This window comes from Abramis brama, assembly GCF_963993115.1.
Source record: "Abramis brama genome assembly, chromosome: 2".
Classification (NCBI taxonomy): Eukaryota; Metazoa; Chordata; class Actinopteri; order Cypriniformes; family Leuciscidae; genus Abramis; species Abramis brama.
Window position 1 is genome coordinate 1,986,200 of NC_139964.1, and position 24,669 is coordinate 2,010,868.

The window sequence follows — 24,669 nt, forward strand, 5'->3', positions numbered from 1 at the left end:
CTGTCAGATCCAATACAGTTGCTGCTTTATCTTTGCACAAGTTTCTTTGCAAACTCTCTCTTACACTGTGCCTCATTTACAAAACAATCTGCAGTCAAATGCTTCAAACAAACACATAATCCTCTGATGTGATCCGGGATGAAAGTGACTGACGGCAGTGGGCGGGGCCTGTAGTGCAATGATGTATTTGTTGATGCAAATGTATTTGCTCATGTGACGTCACAAAACCCACAATATTCTAACAAGCCATTTTTGGAGCTTGGTTGAATACATTTTTTTTGTTTTGTTCTGAGGACCTTTTAAGCTGTGAAATTTGCCGGATGTTTCAGTGGTACAAAGACCTCTTATATGTCAAAAGAATTTAGTAATTTGAATACTAAATTAAATGTTAAATTAAATGTCCCCAATTAAGCAAGCCAAAAGCCAATGGCAACAAAGGTGAGAAAAGGCCACAGTGGCAAGGAACCAAAACTCCATCAGGGCAGAATGAAGAAAAAAACCTTGGGAGAAACCAGGCTCAGTCGGGGGGCCAGTGAACGAACAGTGTATGATTATGATTCAGGCAGCATTATAGGTCAGAAGTCAGATGGAACTGGATATTATTCTGATTGTTCCAATCTAATCTGAGATAAGATTATCTATGAGAGATAATTTACAGTCTGCCGTTCATAATGTCGATGTGTGTTTGTAGATGGTCTGACTGTGTATGTCTGTAGGTTGTCTCTCTATATGGGGACAGAGGAAGGCTGTGGTTATGTGTCTTCAGCTCTGAGTTCAAACCCATCACACCTGAGAGAGCTGGACCTGACGAACAATGACCTGCAGGATTCAGGAGTGAAGATTATTTCTGAAGGCCTGAAGAGGCCAAACTGTAAGCTGCAGATTCTGAGGTATTTAAGAATATATAAGAGATTTACCACACCAACACAGAAAAGATACAACGGGACAGGTGCTAGCTGTTGGAGATTATGTGGAAAAGGAAATCTAACCATTATCATATTTCTGGGGAGTGTCAGAAATTAACTCAGTTTTGGCAAGGGATTGAAGGAAATTTGGAAGCTGTTTTTGAGGTGACGATTCCTTGTTATTGTGAATGTTTATATCTGGCTAATATTTCTTTTGATGGGTGGAATAACATCGATAAGAAACTGATTCTTCTGGCAGCCAGTAAAAAAGTAATTACAAAGAAATGGCTAAAACCAGAGCCACTTACAGATGATGATTGGATTGACATATTACAATATATATGTGTGATGGAAAAGATTTCCTTTTCCTTAAGAACCCAGATAGAATACATTTGTTCAATATGGAAAAAAATTATTGATTATATAAAACCAATTCACACTGACTTTTTTTGAAGCATAATGGTCTTTTTTAAAAAAAATAATTATAAGTAATAGCTCCCTGTATAGGGATCTCCCAGTCACGTGACCTCTAGCCGCGTGTCAGCCATTTTGACGGAATACTTCAGCGCACCTACATTTCATTTCATTTCATTTATTTCGGTTTGGTCATTTACAAATCATTCAAACAAATCATTCGAAACATAAATACATACATGAGAATGCGGATTATCACATGTTTTATGACTGCGAATTGATTAAAATAATATAATAGTATATATTGGTCACTGTATTAATTATCTTGAGCCTGCTGTAATGTTCCTATACATATATTTTCTTTCCAACTGTGCATTCTGAATAATAAATAGGCTAAATATATTTATCCACTAAGCTGCAGCAGTCATATGCTCGTCTTCCCATAAACAGTTTTTTTTTCTTCTCTTTCTGACATTTCTTACCTGTTGGGTTTACATTTTTTAATTAAATTGACTATAAAGATTGCTTGTGTGTGCTGGTGTTTATTCCAGTCTTTTAAAATAGTTGAATGAATGCTCGCGATCGTGCCTAGTAACGATGTTAAATAGGCTAACGTTAGGCTATTTAATCAATAATGTACACAGGGTAGAGGAGAATGACAGTCAACTACTTTGAATATTATAGCATTTTGGGCATAAACATGTAAATAATGAAAAGATTGACATTGAAAAATGACACAGAATGATTAAAATTTAAATATTTAATTCAAATAAATAATTGTTCGTGGTTCACACTGATGTTATTCATTTGTTCTCACACACTTCAGCGTCACGGTCACTGGTTTAGACGAACACTGACCATTATCTATTATTAGCACAGCGGCCGTCAGCTAACTCTTCACGTCATGTCATCACAAAAAGAAATATACAAGAGGAAGATAAAGGAATTAGTAATCATAGATCCTTATGAAGCACCACAAGTTCTTTTTACAGACATTAAATGTGTAGAAAAACTTCCTGACATTGAGTTCGGTGACATTTACAGCTAAGTTACCTTATTCACTTCCCATCACGCTACACCGGAGCTTCATTAAAAGCATACACAAGCTTAGCAGGCTATCGGTATCACAGCATCGCTCGGGCATGATAGAAAAATAGGTGAATACAGAGCCATATTAGACATTCTCTGGTGAATATTTCACGACGACCTGTATTATGACCAGCGGTCTTGGATTTTCTATACCGTCAAAATGGCTGCTCCAAATGGCGTGACGTCACGCGGGACATCCCTATAATAAGCTTGAGTATTTAATTTCCATGACCATTGGCAGACATGATGGGTTATAATGCTGTCTCTGTATTGACGTTGTTGGAGCCGTATTTACCAGAAATATGAACTTGTAGAGATTAAATTTGATTTATTTATTATGTATTACAAAACATTATGATTTAAATGTACAAGGGAATTTTATGTTTAATGTTTAATACTTGGACTAACCTGGTCAAGTAAATTTAATGGCTCCTCCTCCTTGACACGTCACTACAGTGCGTGAGGGCAGGTGTTAATAATTGAGTAGAATTGTTTGGCAGAGACAGGTTAGAGTGTGGAGAGCAACAGTTTCTTCAGTCGCATGAATCGAATGCTATGGTATCGCTTTTTACACTGATAGCATTTTCTTGGATGTTTATTTTGTATTTTTTGTTTTAAAAAGTAAACCGGAGATTGTGATCAATAAAGACGGCTTTTGTTGTTATGACCGCATTTCTGTGCGTGCTTTATGGACATGTGTATAGGAAGAGACTCCTCCTCTAACCACAAAGGGCTAAAGAAAGTTTGAAAAGGATATTAGCCTTCACAGACGTATATGTTTTTGTTTTATTGTAAAGAAGCATTTCTGCCTTGATAAATGTAGATATTTGTCCTCTGAAATTGAAAAAAGAACATATAAGAGATTATTTACAGTCTGCAGTCTGTGTGTTTTTGTAGATGATCTGACTGTGTGTGTCTGTAGGTTGTCTGGCTGTATGGTGACAAAGGAAGGCTGTGGTTATGTGTCTTCAGCTCTGAGTTCAAACCCATCACACCTGAGAGAGCTGGATCTGAGCTACAATCACCCAGGATATTCAGGAGTCAAGCTGCTCTCTGACAGACTGAAGGATCCAAACTGCTCATTGCAGATACTCAAGTATGTGGGACGAGCAAGCCTCATTTACACTGCAGGTCTTGATGCCCAATTCTGATTTGTTGTCTATATCCAATTTCTTGACCGACCGAGAAGTTCGCCATCTATCGCCATGATTTTGAGGCGGAGGAGGACGAAAAGGGCCATAATTGCAGCCTGCACATATGCTTCAGTTATTGTGTGCGAGAAAGATCTCAGGACTGGTGGGAACATACAACATGATCTCATGAAAGTGTGTATCTATACCACAAATTTTATTTCTCTTGCCATTTATACGCCAAAAATAGTTTCTGCATGCAGATATGCACTGTAAACACCTTGGGTATGATTGGGGTGTGGAGTGCGTGTGTATTACACGCCATAAAGTACATATCATATGCATGCGAAAACTGCGTATCATATGCACTCAAAAACTATTTTTGGCGTAAATGGCACAAGAAATACAATTCGTGCTATAGATACACACTTTCATGAGATCGTGGCGGGCTTTAACGAGCAGCGGGTCTGAAATTTTAGGATGAACAAGCCAACCTTTGATATGTTGTGTCAACGTGTGTCCACATTCCTCTCCTACGACGACATGACGTTTCGTCGGGCCATCCGTCCCTTTGCCGATGCGCGTCGTGGTTTCTCTCATCATTAAACCGCGGATATGTAGCCTAATGCCTCAGAAAATCCGATCTGCCTGTTTACATGATAGTCGCATTGGCACATATTTGAATTATATCTGATTTATTTCCACAAATGAACGAGGCCTGAAACCGATCTCGAAATATCCAAATGCATGCGTTTTTTTCCTGTTTACATTGTCATAGAACACATCCGATCTGTGTCACATATGAGCAAGAAATCGGAATTGGGTCACATCACTGACAGTGTAAACGAGGCCTAAGAGGCCCGGTTTACTCCTGGTATTAAGATCTGCCTCCGGTGATCTGACCACAAATTGGTTTCTCTCATTCGGATGTAGAGCAATTCCAGCGTTATGGACGTGACATTTACAGTCAAAACTTGAAATATAAATTATCATAGAATGTATTCATTAACAATATATTGAATAGGGCTGTCAAGCAGTTAAAATATTTAATCAAATTAATTACATGATGTGACGAATTAATCGCAAATTAGTCGCACATCAAATCTAGCTGAGAAATTACCCCCAAAAGATAATTTAAAGTCATTGTGTAAAGCAGGGGTGTCCAAACTCAGTCCTGGAGGGCCACTGTCCTGCAGAGTTTAGCTCCAACCCCAATTAAACACACCTGAACCAGATAATCAAGGTCTGATTATCTGGTTCAGGTGTGTTTAATTGGGGTTGGAGCTAAACTCTGCAGGACAGTGGCCCTCCAGGACTGAGTTTGGACACCCCTGGTGTAAAGCATCAAATAGACATTACAAAAAGTAGCCTCAGAAAGACATATTTGATTCAGCATAGAATTTATTACACATATATTGTGTAATATGTAAATGATGACTGAATTTTCATTTTTGATTGAATTATACCTTTAATGTTTTTTTTTTTATAATATGGAAATATGATTTTAAAAAAAAAAAAAAAATTTTTTAATGGAATTATACTCTAAATAAGAAACTAAAACTGCCAGTAGGTGGCGGTCAAGTCACATTTATTTTAAATAGCGCTTTTTACAATACAGATCGTTTCAAAGCAGCTTTACAGAGATAACAGGAAAATAATGCAACAAAGTTTGTTTCCAGAAGAAAATAGCGTCACAGTCCAGCTTAAAGGGATACTTCACCGATTAGCATTAAGCTTTGTATCGGTAGAAACCCGGTAGTATTTTCGAATGACTGTACTTCCCTCCCTCATGTCCCTCTGAGCCGAGAGATTTCTGTATCCTGTGTCTGGAAAAAAACCTCAGATGACAGTGTATGATTATGATTCAGGCAGCATTATAGGTCAGAAGTCAGATTGGATTGAAACAATCAGAATATTACCCAGTTCCATCTGGTTGAAGATCGGAGTCATCACGCCGGTATGGAGACGGTTTTGTTGAGGATCAGAGCCAATGGCTGTCGCGTCAATGAGGCCTTCACGGGGAGAGTCTAGTAGGCACAATCTCTGCTGACACTTCAGGGATGCGTTGTGGTCGTGTCTAGGCACAGGTCCTCCATCTGATCTGGATACGGCCCGGATCCGGCTGATTACAGTAAACTTCGGAATAAGCAGAAAGACTAACTTTCGCGTAGATGCCATTCTTCTTATGATGTAACGAGTACATTGGGTGTTATAGGAAGTTTTCCCGGTTCTGGCTGACCTAATTTATACAGCCTAATAATCATTTAACTGATTTGAATAATAGGAATGTATAGGTTAAAGAGATATGTTTTAGTCTAGATTTAAACTGACAGTGTGTCTGCTTCCCGGACAATGTTAGGAAGACTGTTCCAGAGTTTAGGTGCTAAATAGGAAAAGGATCTACCGCCAGCAGTCGATTTTGGTATTCTAGGTATTATCAACTGGCCGGAATTTTGAGATCGCAATGGACTGTAATGTGTTAAGAGTTCGCTCAAGTACTGCAGAGCTAAACCATTTAGTGCTTTGAAAGTAATCAGCAATATTTTAAAATGTATACTATGTTTAATAGGGACCCAATGCAGTGTTGACAGAACAGGGCTAATATGGTCATACTTCCTGGTTCTGGTAAGAAATCGAGCTGCTGCGTTTTGGACCAGCTGTAGTTTGTTTATTAAGCGTGCAGGGCAACCACGCAGTAGAGCATTACAATAATCTAGCCTTGAGGCCATGAACACATGAACTAACTGTTCCGTATTTTTCATTGAAAGCATATGTCGTAATTTAGATATATTTTTAAGATAGAAGAATGCAGTTTTACAGATACTAAACTCGTGACTTTCAAATTAAAGATTGGTATCAAAGAGCACACCCAGGTTCCTAACCGACGACAAAGACTTGACAGAGCAGCCATCAATTGATAGACAGTTTTCTAGGTTAGTACGTGCAGAGGTTTTTGGTCCAATCATTAGAAAATCTGAGAAATTAACCCTCTGGGGACCAAGCTGTTTTTGGGGTCCTTGAGATGTTCTGACATGCCTTGACATTTGTGCTTTTTTCAGTTATTTATAAACATGTTAATGGCAAAGGTGTAAATTCACTCTATATAGCACAAACAGGGCTACCATAATATGCGAGCAACGTGTATGTAGATGTTTGTATTTTTAAGAGAATAATGTTTATGCGTGGTTATTGGAAAAAATTAAAATGAAAGTTGCTGAATTAAGACCACAAAACACATATTAAATATGTGTCCACAAGACTTTTGACTAATGGATGTTGTCCCTTTGAGTTCTAGCTTCAAAATGATGTAAAAATAGTCTTGCTTTATCGTTCACAAAAAAAAAATACATTGATTTAAATGGTGTAAAACAGGTTTTGCTTGGAAAGCCAATATGCGAGGGGGAGGAGTAGTTTACACCTTAGATTACAATGTCCCACCCACTCTGCATAATGAGCCATTCATTCAGGTGTGACACTGACTGAGCCACAATGCAAGGACAAAAGATGTATTTAGAAGAAGACTTATATTGACCATTTAAGATTTCACTTACATCTCTCTTGTAAATATGTTTTGCTATTTTATTATAAATGTTACAATTACAACAATAATTACAATTTCAACAATATTTCAAGTGTACTCTTTCTTTGTAAAAAAAAAAAAAAAAGATTATAGGCCTACATTTTATCATATGTATTCATTAGTTTGAATATAGCCAACATTGGAACATCTAACATCTTAGTCTATGAATTTATTTTTGACAAATATAGTTTTTTTTTTGCAGTTTAATACGTTGCTTATACAAATACATTTTATTTCAACATATTCCAGTCGATTTTTACTCATCTCAGTAGGCTATAGCAAAGCAGTTTATTCTTTCACACACAGACGCGCGATTCATATTTAGGCTAAACAGTCTTTACAAATATGTCCCCTTCATTCATCTCACAGAAAGGCGAGTCATATTATAGAAATGTGATTCATCTTTTTGCGGTTTACATAGGCCTACACTAACGTTATTCCATAACGTTATTCCACACGTGAGAAAAGAAAACAGCCTACCTCACTCCTCAGCGGAATCTGCTCCTCATTTCAGGAGATATTGCTCCTCATCAGCACTGTTCTGAGGAATCTTTTCTCCATAAGGTAGGCTATAATGTCTCACTCGCGAGGAGTCGCGACGCGCTTTGTTTACAGCTAATGTGGGTGTTTCACAGCTCTGAAATAGTTCTCAGAATTTGCGTTTGAATAGCACGCGCTCTCCGGGGAGTGGTCACATTACTGTGAATTAGCTCGTAATGAGCTCGACAGGAGTCGCTCTCTTTTTATACAGATTACAGAAGCTGAGAATATTTGTTTTTTATATAAATGACTTCATTTAAAAGATGCGATCTCAAGCTTTATGCCCGTGGGTCTGTTTGCCTGTTTGACTGAATTTTCGCGGAGTTATAGATCATTTTCGAACGCGTTTCAAATGGGAGTTTACTGACAGAGAGAAGGCAGAAATCGCATCATGTTAATTTTTCTTTATTTGTCAAAAAGCAAAACACTTTATTTTTATTGTGAGTATACAGAAAAAAAATAGAAACTGAACAGGATCGATTGATGTATTACACGAAAATGAAAGATCAAAATTAACAGAGCATTTAGTGTTTATTTTCATTGCTAAAAAAAAAAAACGAACAAAACGCGCGGGCGCGTTTGTGGTCCCCAGAGGGTTAAGAAATAGTAAATTACTAGTCATCCAAATTTTTATATAAGCTATGCATTCTGTTAATTTCTTGAATTGGCAAGTTTCATTGGGGCACAAAGAGATATAGAGCTGGGTATCTTCGGCATTACAGTGAAAACTAATCCCATGCTTCCTAATGATATCTCCCAAGGGTAGCATGTACAGAGTGAAAAGCAACGGTCCTAGTACTGAGCCTTATGGTACGCCATACTGAACTTGTGATCGATAAGACATCTCTTCATTTACTGCTACAAACTGATAATGGTCAGATAAGTATGATTTAAACCATGCTAATGCTAAACCACTAATGCCAACATAATTTTCGAGTCTATTTAAAAGAATGTTGTGGTCAATGGTATCAAATGCAGCACTAAGATCGAGTAACACTAATAGCGAGATACAACCACAATCAGATGATAAGAACAAATCATTTGTGACTCATTTGTTTAATCATAGCCAGCTTAAAAGTTTTTGGTGCATATCCTAGTGAAAAAGATAACTTAATGATATTAAGAAGAGGATCTATGACCTCTGGAAGCATCTCTTTAAATTGATTTGTCGGTATATGGTCTAACATACATGTTGTTGATTTAGATGATTTAACGAGTTTAGTAAATTCTTCCTCTCCTATTGCAATGAATGAATGGATTTTTTTCCTCAGGGACACAATGCACTGCCTGATGCGATACTGTAGTAGACGTTTGCATAGTTATCATTTTCTCCCTCATATTATCAATCTTGTAAGTAAAGAAGTTCATAAAGTCATTACTTCTGTGCTCTTTGGAAACTTCAGAAGTAGAAGCTTTATTTCTTGTTAATTTAGCCAAATAAATAGCTAGAGTTGTGTTTGTTTCTTCTAAAAGTGATGAAAAATAAGCAGTTTTTAAGGCCTTTCTGTATACAATCATGCTCTCTGTCCACGAAATTCCAAAAATGTCTAGTTTTTTATAATTTTTTTCAGTTGCGCTCCATTTTTCTGGCTGCTCTCTTAAGGGCCTGAGTGTGCTCGTTGTACCACGGCGTTGGACTATTTTCTTTAATCTTCTTTAAGCGCAGAGGAGCAACTGTGTCTAAAGTGCTGGAAAAGAGAGAGTTAAAAGTTTCTGTCACAATATCGGGTTCTTCTAAGCTATCTGGGATGCTGAGATGATGAAACTGATCAGGAAGATTATTAATAAAGCAATCTTTAGTGGCAGAAGTGATAGGTCTAACATACTTGTAACACCGAGTCGGCTTTGCAGCCTTGGCTAAGTGAAGTTTACACGAGACTAGATGATGATCTGAGATGTATTCGCTCTGCTGCAGAATTTCAACGGCATCAACATTGATTCCATGTGACAATATTAGTTCTAAAGTGTGATTTTGACAATGAGTAGGTCCTGACACGTGTTGTCTAACTCCAATAGAGTTCAGAATGTCTTTAAATGCCAATCCCAATGCGTCTTTTTCGTTATCCACATGTATATTAAAATCACCAACAATTAGGACTTTATCTGCAGCCAGTACTAACTCTGATAGAAAGTCAGCAAATTCTTTGATAAAGTGTGTGTGGTGCCCTGGTGGCCTGTATACAGTAGCCAGCACAAATCTCAAACGCGATTTATCATTTACATTAGATAGTGTTACATTAAGCACCAACACTTTAAAATAATTATATTTGAAACTAGACTTATCAGTAATTCTGAAGACATTACTATAAATTACAGCAACACCTCCCCCTTTGCCTTTCAGACGAGGCTCATGTTTATAACAGTAATCATGCGGGGTGGATGAATTTAAAGTAATGTAATCATTTGGTTTTAGCCAGGTTTCTGTCAAACACAGCACATCTAGATTATAGTCTGTAATCATATCATTAACAATAAGTGCTTTTGAAGTAAAGGATCGAACATTCAGCAACCCAAGCTTTATCATTTGTTCATCTGTATCATATCTATTTTTTTTTTAATTGTTGAACATCAATAAAAAATTTCACCCTTAAATGGGTTTAGGAGTTTTTTGTATGTCCTAATTCGGGGAACAGACACAGTCTCTATATGTCTCTATATGATGATATCTAGGTGAATGAGGCTCTATGTGATGGGATTTATCTGACCTCAGTGATATGAGACAGCTAGCAGACAGTCAGTTTAGCCAGTCTGTCTGCTTCCTGACCTGAGCCCCAAATCATGTCATAAATGCTGTTCTTTTGAACTTTATATCCATCAAAGAATCCTGAAATAAAAATGTAAATAACTGTTTTCAACATTGCTAATAATCATAAATGTTTCTTGAGCATTAAATCATCATATTAGAATGATTTCTGAAGGATCATGTGACACTGAAGACTGGAGTAATGTTGCTGAAAATTCAGCTTTGATCACAGGAATAAATTACACTTTACTATATATTCACATAGAAAACAGCTAATTTACACTGGAATAATATTTCACCATTTTTTTTGTTGGTATTTTTAATCAAATAAATGCAGACTTGGTGAGCAGAAAAGACTTATTTTAAAAACATTAAATCATACCGATCCAAATCTTTTGACTGGTAGTTTAGATCTTAACTCGCACTTTATGACCGTTAACTGGAATTGGCGCTCAGCAGCTTCTGTGGACATAAAGCCCGCCTACTTTGATTTGATTGGTCATCTCAAATATTCTGACATTGACGAGCAGTGACAGACCAATCACAGCTCAGATGAGAAGATCTTGGTGGTGTGCAATATCTGTGCTGCACTAAAGTAGTGTTATACTATATTATGCAATTATTTCACCACATTTATTATATACAGCTGGAAAAATAGTGAGGTCTGGACCTCAGTGACCTCATATCTGGCTTTAAGCAGTCATTCTGAACCAGTGATCACTTTTCTGCCGCTGTCACCTGATGGGTAATCTATAAACTATATTACGGGATGCTTCATTTTACCTGTAAATATACGAGACGATCTAGTGTTTTATGGGACGGGTGGCAACTCTAGTCACAGAACAGATTGTGTGTGTGTGTGTGTGTGTGTTTCTTGTCTTTCCTTTAGAAATGAATATGAATCATGTTTGTGTTTTATAGTGTGGATCATTGTGGAGAGTTCAGAATGAGAGCAGGATTACACAAATGTAGGTCTACACACACAATCATTTAGTGATTTTTGTTGTTGATTTGTGTCATTTAGTGAAATGTTTTTCTTCTTGTGTTCAGATGCCTGTGATCTCACACTGGATCCAAACACAGCAAACACTCAACTCATTCTGTCTGATGAGAACAGGACAGTGACGTGTGTGTCTGAGCTTCAGCCGTATCCTGATCATCCAGAGAGATTTGATGGTATTCCTCAGGTTCTGTGTGGAGAGAGTCTGACTGGACGCTGTTACTGGGAGGCTGAATGGAGCGGACCTGTTACTGTTATATCAGTGACATATAAAGGAATCAGCAGGAAAGGAGGGAGAGAGAATGTGTTTGGATGGAATGACAAATCCTGGAGTCTGCTCTGCTATAATAACAAATTCATTGTCCGTCACAATAAGAACTGCACTGATATTCCTGTCTCTTCATCCTCTAAGAGAACAGGAGTGTATGTGGACGTGTCGGCCGGCACTCTGTCCTTCTACAGCGTCTCTGACATACACACACTCACACACATATACACACTCACAAACTTACACACACTCATCACCACATTCACTGAACCCCTCTATGCTGGATTTGGACTTTATTATTCTAACTCCTCAGTGTCTCTGTGTGACATTAAACAGCGTCCTGAGAGAAACAACAGTGACACACACACAACCGGGTGAGTGAAATATACTGTGTCTTAGTGAAGGATTTCTCCAGACTGAATAATAGTTCAATCCTCTGTTCTTCATACATCACTAAACACTAGAGATGCACCATATTGGGTTTGTGCTGATACTCCATATGCTGATATTTTACAACATGTTTTGGCCAGTACCAATAAATACATATTTTCCTTTGTTTGTAAACAACACAGAGTCTCTCCTGTGCAGAGACTATAAACACATTATTCTTCATTTTAGTTAGTTTAGAGCTAAATCTATTTTTTCCTTCAGTTTCAGAGTTGTGAGGTCTCTGTGAATAGGGCTCAAGACTGATTTACTGGTATTTCTCTAAAGCTCCTGATCACACACGATCTCTAAACTGTATTTTGCTATTAATTTTCTGTAATTTTCTAGCTGTAGTGTGATCTTCTTTTCTATTAATATTCCTGCAGACGAGGAATAAAACAGAAATAGTCAAATTCACTCAGTATTACTTGATCTATTCCAGCACTCCCTCTCACACACACACACACACACACACACACACACTCTTGTGTTCAAAGGGAGGATAATACACACACACACATACACACACACTCTTGCGTTAAAAGGGAGGATGATGCACACACACACACACAAACACACACACACAAACACACACAAACACACACACACACACACACACACACACACACACACACGTTCAAAGGGAGGATGATGCAAAGTCTGACTCCAAACTCTATTAATACGCCGCAACGCCGATCAACATCTCGGTCCTTAGTAACAGGAACAGGATATTCATCTATTGCTCTCACCTTCTCCCTCACTGGACGCACCTGTCTTTGCCCCACTACCTTACCAAGATACGTCACTGTCGCTCCTGCAAACTCGCACTTAGCCAGATTCAATGTAAGATTTGCTTGAGAGAGACGGACTAAAAGCAAGCGTAAACGATTAAGGTGTTCTGACCATGTATCACTTACCACGATCGTATCATCCAAATAAACCGTCACGCCTTTTAGTCCCGCGATAATCCTATTCATCATTCTTTGAAACGTCGCCGGAGCGTTTCGAAGACCGAAACTCAAAACCCGGTAAGAAAATAATCCATTAGGTGTTATGAATGATGAAACCTTGCGCGCGCGCTCTGTCAGCGGAATCTACCAATAGCCTTTCAGTAAATCTAATTTTGTCACAAATTTTGCAGCACCGACCTGATTGACACAGTCCTCCATTCTCGGCAGAGGAAAGGAGTCTGGTCTTGTAACAGAATTCAGTTTCCTATAATCTGTACAAAAACGGAACGTACCATCAGATTTTTTAACTAACAGACATGGCGAGGAGCAGCTGGAAAATGAAGGCTCTGCTAACCCGTTATCCAGTAAATACTGGACTTCCTTTTCCAAAACCTCTCGTTTATTCAGTGGAACCCTGTAAAAACGCTGACGAACAGGAGCAGCCTCGCCTACCTCAATATCATGCTCCAACTCTGTCGTTTGGGTTGGAACATCCGAAAACAACTCCGGGAATTCCGAAAGCAAACTGATCAATTCTTGACTTTGCGACGCCTCTAAATGTTTAAGATTAGATGACAAATTTTTCAACGTTTCAGAATTCTTTAAACAACCCAGTAACATGCAGTCATCAGGAGATTCTAAGTCATCCACAGGCATGCTCGTCATGACCTGTGTAACACACGACTGGGGGGAGCTGTCCACTAGCACCACAGGCGCTACTGCCATTGAGACCGGTCGGTTTCGCTGATAATACGGCTTAAGGAGATTTACATGACAGACTTGGGATCTCTTTCTTCGGTCTGGCGTCAGAAGCGTATAATTATCCATAGCCCCGCAATGTATTACCTCATACGGCCAAGTATATTTAGCTTGGAATGGGGAATCTACTACAGGCAGAAGTGCAAGGACCTGATCTCCAACACTAAACTTTCGATGTTCAGTGTAACGGTCAAACAACTTTTTCATTTTCCCCTGAGATTTACTTAAACATTTCCCAGCTAACTCCCCAGCCAATGAAAGCCGACGACGGAAACCCAGTACGTACTCTGACATTTTTTTCAGTGGTTCTGAGTCAACCCATTGATCATGTAAGACACCTAATAACCCCCGAACTTTCTGCGCAAAAACCAGTTAGTTTGGGCTAAAACCAATACTCTGCTGCGTGACCTCCCTGGCTGCTAACATCAACCACGGCAGACCTTCTTCCCAGTCCAGCTGCATTTCCAGGCAGTAGGCTCTCAATAGTGATTTTAATGTAGAATGAAAACGTTCGAGTGCCCCTTGACTCTGGGCGTGATACGCTGTTGACAGATTGTGTTTAACACCCAGCTCGAAAAGCACTTCCGCAAATAATTTCGACGTAAAATTACTTCCCTGGTCCGATTGAATGATTTTCGGTAACCCAAAAATAGACACGAACTGAGTGATCGCTTTCACAATAGACTTTGTATTAATCGAGCGCAATGGGTAAGCAGCTGGATAACACGAAACTTGACACATCACTGTCAACAAGAACTCACTTCCAGCCTTCGAGCGAAGAAGAGGACCGACGCAATCAATAATGAGATGTTCGAACGGTTGACATACAGCCGGAATTGGACGCAGAGGAGCTGGCTTTAACGACTGGTTCGGTTTACCGGTAAGCTGGCATGTATGACAGGTCTTAATAAAACTGGCAACGTCCTTTTTAATACGAGGCCAGTAGAAGTAACGAAGAATTCTGTCATACGTTTTCTGAACACCCGCATGACCGGCGAGCTGGTCGTGGGCCATTTTCAACACCAACGAGCGAAACTTTACTGGTAACACGACCGGAATGACCGAATCTCCCATACCATCAACAGCATGCGGGGACCACTTTCTCAATAAAACACTCTGTTCAATAAAATAGCCTTGTGCTCTGTCACGAATTTCAGTGCTGTCAACAACTTGTTCAAATTGTGGTTTTAATGTTTAATCAGTCTGCTGTTCAGTTGACAAATCTTCCCGAGAAACCACAATGGGATAATCACTCAAAACGAAACACGATACAGTTTCACTCACTTTCTCTTCAACCCTAGGCTGAGCACCAGAACGAGTTACTGCACACGCAACGAACACTTTCGGATACTGTTGCGCACTCTCATCCGGACCATCAGTACAAGACGGTGCATCAGTCACAACCAGAGAGGGCGATTCATTAACCCAAACGCGTCCGCCAGCTAAGTTATTTCCGAGTATCAGTGAGACGCCATCAACAGGTAAAATAGGGCGTATACCAAGGTCCACCACCCCATGCACTAAGTCACAGATCAAATTAACTTTATGCAGGGGTACGGATAATGTATTAAGCCCAATTCCGTGAATCAAAAGCGAGCTACCAATGTGCGACTCAGTTGAGAAGGGCAACACAGACTCCAAAATAAACGACTCAGATGACCCTGTGTCCTGGAGAATTGTCACTGCTACTTTATCAACACCACCTGGTAGCGACACAAAACCATCAGAAATGAATGGTTTAAATAACTGCTGGTGATTCTCTACATTCTTGGGCGCTACCACCGGTATTCCTTTTAAAATACCGGCCTGATTTAACACCGGAAAAGAAGCAGCCAGGACAGCAGGCTTCACAAAATGGGCGTGTTTAACAAATTTTGCACTTGAAGTCTTAGACTTAAGCACTGGACAATTCGAATTCCAATGTCCTTTACCCAGACAATAGTTACAGTTATCATAGTCACTCGCTGTTTTTTTCACAAAACACCTGGCTGGTCCCATAGGGACAAAGGAAGAATTCAACCTATGAACCTGGCGTTCACTGAATCTTTCGACACGGGGCTTATGAATAAGTTCCCAATCATCCACCAGCAGTGCAGCTTCTGAAACAGTTTTAACCTGACGCTCCGCAACATAAGTTGCTATAATCTCGGGAAGTGTATTCCTGTATTGTTCAAAGAGAATCAACTCTCTCAGTTTATCCATTGTTGAAATATCTGCCGCTGTACACCAACGATCAAACTGCACAGTCAATTCTCTTACAAACTCAACATTTGTTTGATTCAAATTTCGCTGTAACGTACGAAACTGTTGCCGATAGCTCTCTGGAACACGCTCATTAATCTTTAACACCGCCGCTTTAATGGCTTCATAATTCTGGCTGTCAGCATCAGATAGCGTGGAATAGGCTTGCTGGGCTCTACCTGTTAAAACGCACTGAAGCAACATAGCGCGTTCAACATCACTCCAATTATACGCTACTGCGACTCGCTCAAATAGGAGAAAAAAAATCTCCACCTCAGCCTCATTAAACGGCGGTACCAAACGTAAATTATGAGCCACACTCAGTTTAGTCAAATCAACATTAAAACCTGCACCCACCGGCTTACCTTCTTCATGTAAATCTAGTCGACGCCTTTCAATCTCTAAACGCTGTTGCTCTAATTCTTGTCGGCTTTTCTCCAAATGTAGCTCCATTTGGACCTTCTCACATTCCAAGCGACGCTTCTCACACTCAGTATCACGTTGTATCAGCAACAACTCTTTCTGTTGCTCAAATGAAAGAGTGCTTAAAGCAGACAACGGAAGGGTAGTTGGAATAGGCGTACTTACAGCAGGCAACGCAGCTGAACCAGGCAATTTAGATTTTCTTCTCAAGATTTTAAGATCACACAGCGCAGTTTCAAGGATTAGCTTAATTTCGTCTTTTGACCTTTTTTGATTATATGTTAGCTCAATTTTATAATGCGCAGCTAGTTCTAACAATTGCTCTTTGGTCATTTCCTCTAACAATTCCTCAGACGGAGTCTGAGAAAATGTTTCAATAACATCGGTCGCCATAATTACCAGTAATCACGCTTACAAAACAAACGCTCAGCAAATATCACACACAAAAAAATAAAATAAAAATCAGGGTTTATTTAAAGAAACTAAACCATCCATTTAAATTATATAGACCCTAGTCTTCAGTTGGCCCAAGACCGGGTATTTACGCACTAAATCCCGCCGAGTCGCTCCTCCAAACCTCGGAAGTGCCCCCGAGACAACTGCTCTAAGTCCCGAGCCAACCCAAAATAATAAACTAAAATAAAAAACCTACGTGCCCAAAGACACGCACTAACCCTACCCGGAAGGTTTTAATCTTTAAATACTCCCAACACATTATTTTATAGAGCCTAACAACTAATGGAGCGTTCCAACTTTATCAATTCACAAATAGGCGGACAATATACAAAACATACTCAATTCCAATATCCTACCTTTTATCCTCCTTCAAAAAAAAAAATCCCAAATAATTTGCACGAATTCAAACACGAATTTAGTTCGACGAGCCCCCAATTGTTACGCCCATATTAGGGAGCAACAATGAAGGAGGAGGAAGCGTTACACACACACACACACGGCAGAGAAGACAATACAAAGTACAGCCGTGACGCACACACACACACACACACACACACACACACACACACACACACACACACACACACACACTCACTCTTTCTTATGTTTCCTTTAGAAAATTAATATGAATCATGTTTGTGTTTTATAGTGTGGATCATTGTGGAGAGTTCAGAATGACAGCAGGATTACACAAATGTAGGTCTACACACACAATCATTTAGTGATTTATTGGTGATTTGTGTCATTTAGTGAAATGTTTCTCTTCTTGTTTTCAGATGCCTGTGATCTCACACTGGATCCAAACACAGCACACACTCGACTCATTCTGTCTGATGAGAACAGGACAGTGACGTGTGTGTCTGAGCGTCAGCCGTATCCTGATCATCCAGAGAGATTTGATGATGTTCCTCAGGTTCTGTGTGGAGAGAGTCTGACTGGACGCTGTTACTGGGAGGCTGAATGGAGCGGAGCAGGTGCTGTTATATCAGTGACATATAAAGGAATCAGCAGGAAAGGAGGGAGAGAGAAAGTGTTTGGATGTAATTACAAATCCTGGAGTCTGTCCTGCTATAATAACAGATTCTCTGTCTGGCACAATAAGAACTACACTGTTATTCCTGTCGTCTCTTCATCCTCTAAGAGAGCAGGAGTGTATGTGGACGTGTCGGCCGGCACTCTGTCCTTCTACAGCGTCTCTGACACACACACACTCACACACTTACACACACTCATCACCACATTCACTGAACCCCTCTATGCTGGATTTGGGCTTGATTTTAACTCCTCAGTGTCTCTGTGTGACATTAAACAGCGTCCTGAGAGAAACACCAGTGATACACACACAACCAGGTGAGTGAAATATACTGTGTCTTAGTGAAGGATTTCTCCAGACTGAATAATAGTTCAATCCTCTGTTCTTCATACATCACTAAACACTAGAGATGCACCATATTGGGTTTTTGCTGATACTCCATATGCTGATATTTTACAACATGTTTTGGCCAGTACCAATAAATACATATTTTCCTTTGTTTTGAAACAACACAGAGTCTCTCCTTTGTAGAGACTATAAACAAATTATTCTTCATTTTAGTTAGTTTAGAGCTAAATCTATTTTTTTCCTTCAGTTTCAGAGTTGTGAGGTCTCTGTGAATAGGGCTTAAGACTGATTTACTGGTATTTCTCTAAAGCTCCTGATCACACACGATCTCTAAACTGTAATTTGCTATTAATTGTCTGTAATTTTCTAGCTGTAGTGTGATCTTCTTTTCTATTAATATTCCTTATAGACGAGGAATAAGACAGAAATAGTCAAATTCACTCAGTATAACTTGATCTATTCCAGCACTCCCTCAATTACAATCAAGCACAATTAACTGTAGACAGTTGTGTTGTAAGCAGTAAAACAGTCCAGTTCTTTATAGTCAAACTCATTTATTATGTTTGATAATGCACATTTCTGTCCACCCCAGACTGCTGATGGTCTTTATCTGTCCACCTCTGTGAAAATATCCACAGTTAAAAACACTGATTTATAGAAGACTTGACACATTATTCAGCTTCAGCTTATTGATGGAGAATATAGAGTTCATGTTGGCTAGTTAAACATAAACATAACTGGACAATTATGTGCGAATTAAACTCTCATTATAGTATATATTTGTAATTTGTTTGTTATATTAGATTGTTTGTTATTAGTGAGTGACATCACAGGTGTCAGTCGCAGCATTATATACTAGCTTTATATTTTCTCTCTGTCAAACTGCCTGTCAAATAGTTTTTATAGTAAACTGTTTGTATGTTGTTGGTTTTGAATTGTTGGTAATACTTTACAATAAGGTCCCATTAGTTAACATTCGTTAATGCATTAACTGTATTTGTTAACGTTAGTTAGTCAACTGTTCATTGTTAGTTCATGTTAGTTCAGGTCCATTAAATAATATTGACAGATACAACTTTTGATTTTAATAATGTATTAATAAACATTGAAAATAACATTAACTGAGATTAATAAAACCAGCTGACTCTTTGCCTCTGCCTTCTTCTGGTTCTTCACAGGTTCACAAATGAACTTGATCTGATTCGTCCTAAGAGAGACGAGCCGCGTCTGAATAATGAGGAAGGTAAATCACAGTTTTTTTTATAACCATTGGCCAGATCTCATTCAGGGGGTTACAAATGTCCAGATCATTGCAGATAAACTCTGTCAGCTGAAACTAATTCATGAGGAACAATATTCAGAAATCACACGTGACAGTTTAGCCATTCAGGAGAGCATGAGAAAGATCTGTGATATCATACTGCAACGCCGAGGTTGAAGCAGAGGCAGAATCCAGATTCACATGCAGCATACTTTATTAAATAAACTCAAAACTTCACAGATGCAGACATAGACTCAGGACCAAGACTCGGGAACAGAACAACATACAAAGTCAAGAACCCACAAACACTGACACAAGACACAGGGTTTAAGTACAGAGTCAAACAAGCTGAACAAGATAACAAGGGGCTGTGGTTAACCAAAAACACCTGGGGAGACTAATAGGCATTAAACATAACGGGGAACTGCTAAACATGGGACAAGACAGGGGAACACAGACATGAATCATGACACATGCGCATGTATAGTGACATTGTGAAACCTAAATTAATCTCAATAGTTCAGAAAGAGGAGCTTTACATTGTAGAACATCTTTACGATCCTAAACTATGAGCTCAAATCAAATATATATATATATATATATATAATATATATATATATCAGTGGTGTGCCGTCAGAGCCAGCAGGGCCTTCTCTGCTGGCCCTGTCAAAATAAAAAATAAATAATTTTTCTATAATTAAATTAATGTGTGTCTGAACATGTCTAAATTCAATTTCTGTCTATCAGTACGTTACGATTATATTTCCAGAAAGAATATGGTTATTTTTTGTGAGTCGGAGCTGGATTTTACATATGTCATCTAAACGCAGCTCCGTGGACCAGCACTAGTAGTATAGCTAGCCTTGCGTTGAAGCTGCCGTTTTCCATTTGATTATAACTTTGACTGACGTGTTTTATCAGCCAATCAAATTGTGATGCGTATGACAGAACGCCCCAGAGGCCCAGCGATGTGTCGACGGCTAGCCCGCGCTGATGTCATTGACATGGGTGGGCAGATAAAATACATGTTTGTGTACAATAACAATTTTCAGGAAAAATAACATTACAATGTCCAGAAATCAATTTCATTAGTACATTGGGTCATTTTGCGTACATTTGTCATTCTAGATCTACTAATATTGTTAGTACCGAGAATTTCCACGTGACTGAATACATTGATACTTATGTAATTTTCGTGTTCTGCGATGGTCTAGTGGTAGAACTTTTGCCAAGAGTGTCAGAGGTTTTGGGATCGAATCAAAACTCGTATAGGTTTTTTTTATTTTTTATATATATATGTTCATCAGTGGTTGTATATCAAGCAGGGCGTTTGTGTGCATTTTGTTTAGTAAGATTTCAATGAATAGAAATTCTCCGCAACGGCGATAGATTGAAGCGCGCATCTGAGTGAAAACGTACTCGGTTACTAACGTAACCTCGGTTCTCTCTAGAAGAGGGAACGAGTACTGCGTTTGAAAAACGCTGCGGGAAAAGTCTCTTTTCACGAAACACTGAAGCAAAAATTATCCTTTAATTTTTCATATATGTAAAACGCGTTGCGGCAGCAGCAGACAGCTGAAGCAAGACGGCTTGTCTGCTCATTGGCTGCTCTGCCGCAACTGCATAAGCCTATCGAGCGCAGGCTGATGCAACATCAGACCAATGAGGGCGCTTCGCGCCCTCCTCGCCACTTCCCGCCGAGACGGGCGTGGCTTACCTCTATAAAAGGAGCTCGAGAAGGCTGACTCACTTGATTTTGATCGCCGAAGCGAACCAGAGTGAATCAAACGCACGGCAAGGGAACGCAGTACTCGTTCCCTCTTCTAGAGAGAACCGAGGTTACGTTAGTAACCTGTTCATGTTCAGGATGAACATGAACATATCACACCAGTCCTCAGGTCTTTACACTGGCTCCCAGTTAAATTTAGGATTGATTTTAATTTGATTTTTTATGAGCACTGTGCCACTGTTCGTCCGAATGTTTGTACTGTACTGTATTTTATTTTTTTAACTGTTTTAATTATTCTTATTTCTTTTTATTATTTTAATTATTCTTCTTTCTTTTTATTATTTTAATTTCTTCTATGTAAAGCACTTTGAATTGCCACTGTGTATGAAATGTGCTATATAAATAAACTTGCCTTGCCTTGCCTTGCCTAGTAACCGAGTACGTTCTCTTACGAGAGTTCTCTCGTACTGCGTTTGAAAAACGCTGCGGGAACCCCTTGCAAAACGCCGTGCGTGCTGGGATAAAAACACTGATCACCGGAAGCCATTTCAGGCATACAGTGCATAATCACCAGATAGACTCACACAGAGTCAGGGAATAAGGGGGGGAAGCCTTAATTCCCTATACTGTAGCGTCTGCAGGCTTAACGCGACCTCACAGGGAGAGTCTAAAGACAGGAGGGGATTCCTCCGTCCTTATATAGACATGTCCACAGACGCGAATATGACATCACATAGCCAGGGTAGGGGGCCTGCACTAATGTGGGAAAACGTGGGTCTTACACAGTTCAGCCCAGCATAGTCGGCATAGTATTACACCGACAAAAGCTTAGCCTGTAAGGCGGGAACCTCTAGGTTATAAAACCTGATAAATGTAGACGGAGAGGCCCAGCCTGCCACCATACATATATCCTGTAAGGAAATCCCGCTGGACCAAGCCCACGAGGAGGCAACGCCTCTCGTAGAGTGCGCTCTGACTCCCAACGGGCATTGAATGCCCTTGGCAGTATAAGCCAGCGCTATTGCGTCAACTATCCATCTGGATAGGCTTTGTTTCGAAACAGCCGTTCCTTTGGAACGTCCGCTGAACGAGACAAAGAGCTGCTCTGTCTGTCTAAAGGCAGCAGAGCGGGACATATAAGTTCTTAAAGCCCTAACAGGGCAAAGAAAACTCGAGTCCCCTTCCTCACTCGACGCCGGCAGGGCAGCCAGGGAAATGACCTGAGCCCGAAAAGGCGTGTTGAGGGATTTCGGCACATAGCCGTGCTTAGGTTTGAGTATGACTTTAGAGTCATTAGGACCAAACTCCAAGCACGTCGGGCTCACGGAGAGCGCGTGCAGATCGCCTATGCGCTTCACTGAAGCGAGAGCCATCAAAAACACTGTTTTGAAAGACAAATGTTTGAGGCTGATTGACTGGATAGGCTCGATAGGGGCACCTTTCATGGCCGCCAGGACCGTAGAAAGGTCCCACATAGGGACTGACGGAGGCCTGGGTGGATTCAGTCTCCTAGCTCCCCTGAGGAAGCGGATGACTAAATCATTCCTTCCTAGTGACTGACCCAGCGTTGAACCTGAGAACGCTGAAATAGCCGCCACATACACTTTGAGCGTGGAAGGGGATCTGCCCTTATCCAACAGCTCTTGTAGGAAGGAGAGAACCTCCGTTACCTCACATTCGAGGGGTGAAAGGCTCCGAGCTGTACACCAGCCGGAGAAAACCGACCACTTTGAAGCGTAGAGTCGCCTGGTCGACGGCGCTCTAGCCTCCGTGATGGTATTCATGACTCCCTCTGCGAGACCAACGGGTATCCGTTGAGCGCCCACACATGAAGGGACCATAGTTCCGGGTGTGGGTGCCAGATCGAGCCCCTGGCCTGCGAGAGGAGATCTCTCCTCAACGGCACTGGCCATGGAGCGATGTCTGCTAACTGCATCAGAACTGGGAACCATGCCTGGTTCTTCCAGAACGGTGCTACAAGCAGCACTGGGCATTTCGTTTTCCTGACCCGTTCCAACACCTGAGGCAGGAGGGAGACGAGGGGAAAAGCGTATAGCGGGCAGCGCGGCCACCTTTGGGACAGCGCGCTGTCGGTCTTTGAAAAGAATGCGGGGCAGTGAGCGTTTTCGCGGGACGCGAATAGGTCCACCTCCGCTTTGCCGAATCTCTCCCACAACAGCCGGACTGTTTGTGGGTGTAGAGACCATTCGCCCGTAGGAACGTTGTTCCTGGACAGTCTGTCCGGGCCCACATTCAGCAGCCCGGGCACATGTACTGCTCTCAGCGAGCGTAGGTTGTGCTGAGCCCATAGCAGGAGGCGTTTCGCCAGCCTGTACAGGGGTTTGGAATTCAGACCGCCCTGGTGATTTATGTAGGACACCACTGCCATGTTGTCCGAACGGACTAAGACGTGTTGGTCCTTGATGTGGGGACAAAAACGCGTCAGCGCGTTGTGCACTGCCAGCATTTCTAGGCAGTTTATGTGTTGGAGCTTTTCCCGTTCCGACCATAGGCCGAAGGACGGTCTGCCGTCGAGCAGCGCTCCCCATCCCGAGGTGGATGCGTCCGTAGACACCATCTTCACCCTCGAGGAAGTCCCCAGGCTTACACCTGATTGGTACCAGTCGTTCGCCATCCAAGGTACCAGGGCTGTGACGCAGTCCTGATCGACCTTGAGGCGTAAATGACCGGACACCCGGGCTCTGCGGGGAACCCGCGCTTTCAACCAGAACTGCAGCGGGCGCATGCGGAGCAAGCCCAGCCGGAGAACTGACGATGCTGAGGCCATGAGACCCAGCATCCTTTGAAATTTTCTGAGCGGGGTGAAAGCGCCGTGGCGGAAAGACATCGCCGCGCGCTGAATATTCAGCACGCGCTGTGGCGACAGCCGCGCTGTCATAGACTGTGAGTCCAGAACTATACCCAGAAACGGAATCGTTTGGCTGGGGTTCAGTGAACTCTTCGCCCAATTGACCGTGATACCAAGATTCTCGAGGTGATCGAGTAAAATGGCTCTGTGCTCTATGAGCTGAGATCGTGATTGGGCTAGGATCAACCAGTCGTCCAAATAGTTCAGCACTCGCATGCCTCTGAGTCTGAGAGGAGCGAGCGCTGCGTCCATGCATTTCGTAAATGTACGAGGTGCCAGGGACAAGCCGAAAGGCAGGACTGTATACTGGTATGTGTGACCCTCGAAGGCGAATCTCAAGAATCGCCTGTGATGTGACGCTATCTGTATTTGAAAATACGCGTCCTTCAGATCTATCGACATGAACCAGTCTTCTCGGCGAACATGCACGAGAATTTTGCTGGTTGTGAGCATTTTGAAACGGCGTTTCACTAATACTCTGTTCAGTCGTCTTAGATCCAGAATG

The 24,669-nt window shown here is 40.8% G+C and overlaps 1 protein-coding gene across 1 annotated transcript in view; it reads left to right on the forward strand.

The window, feature by feature from the left end:
- The first annotated feature begins 726 nt into the window (after positions 1-726).
- Positions 727-24,669, forward strand: part of LOC311077458 (NACHT, LRR and PYD domains-containing protein 1 homolog) — a 160,959-nt gene continuing 137,016 nt past the window's right edge. The window contains exon 1 of the mRNA XM_084105966.1: positions 727-890. Coding sequence (XP_083962092.1) covers positions 730-890 — 161 coding nt within the window. The 5' untranslated portion in view covers positions 727-729. The remainder of the gene's footprint in view (positions 891-24,669) is intronic.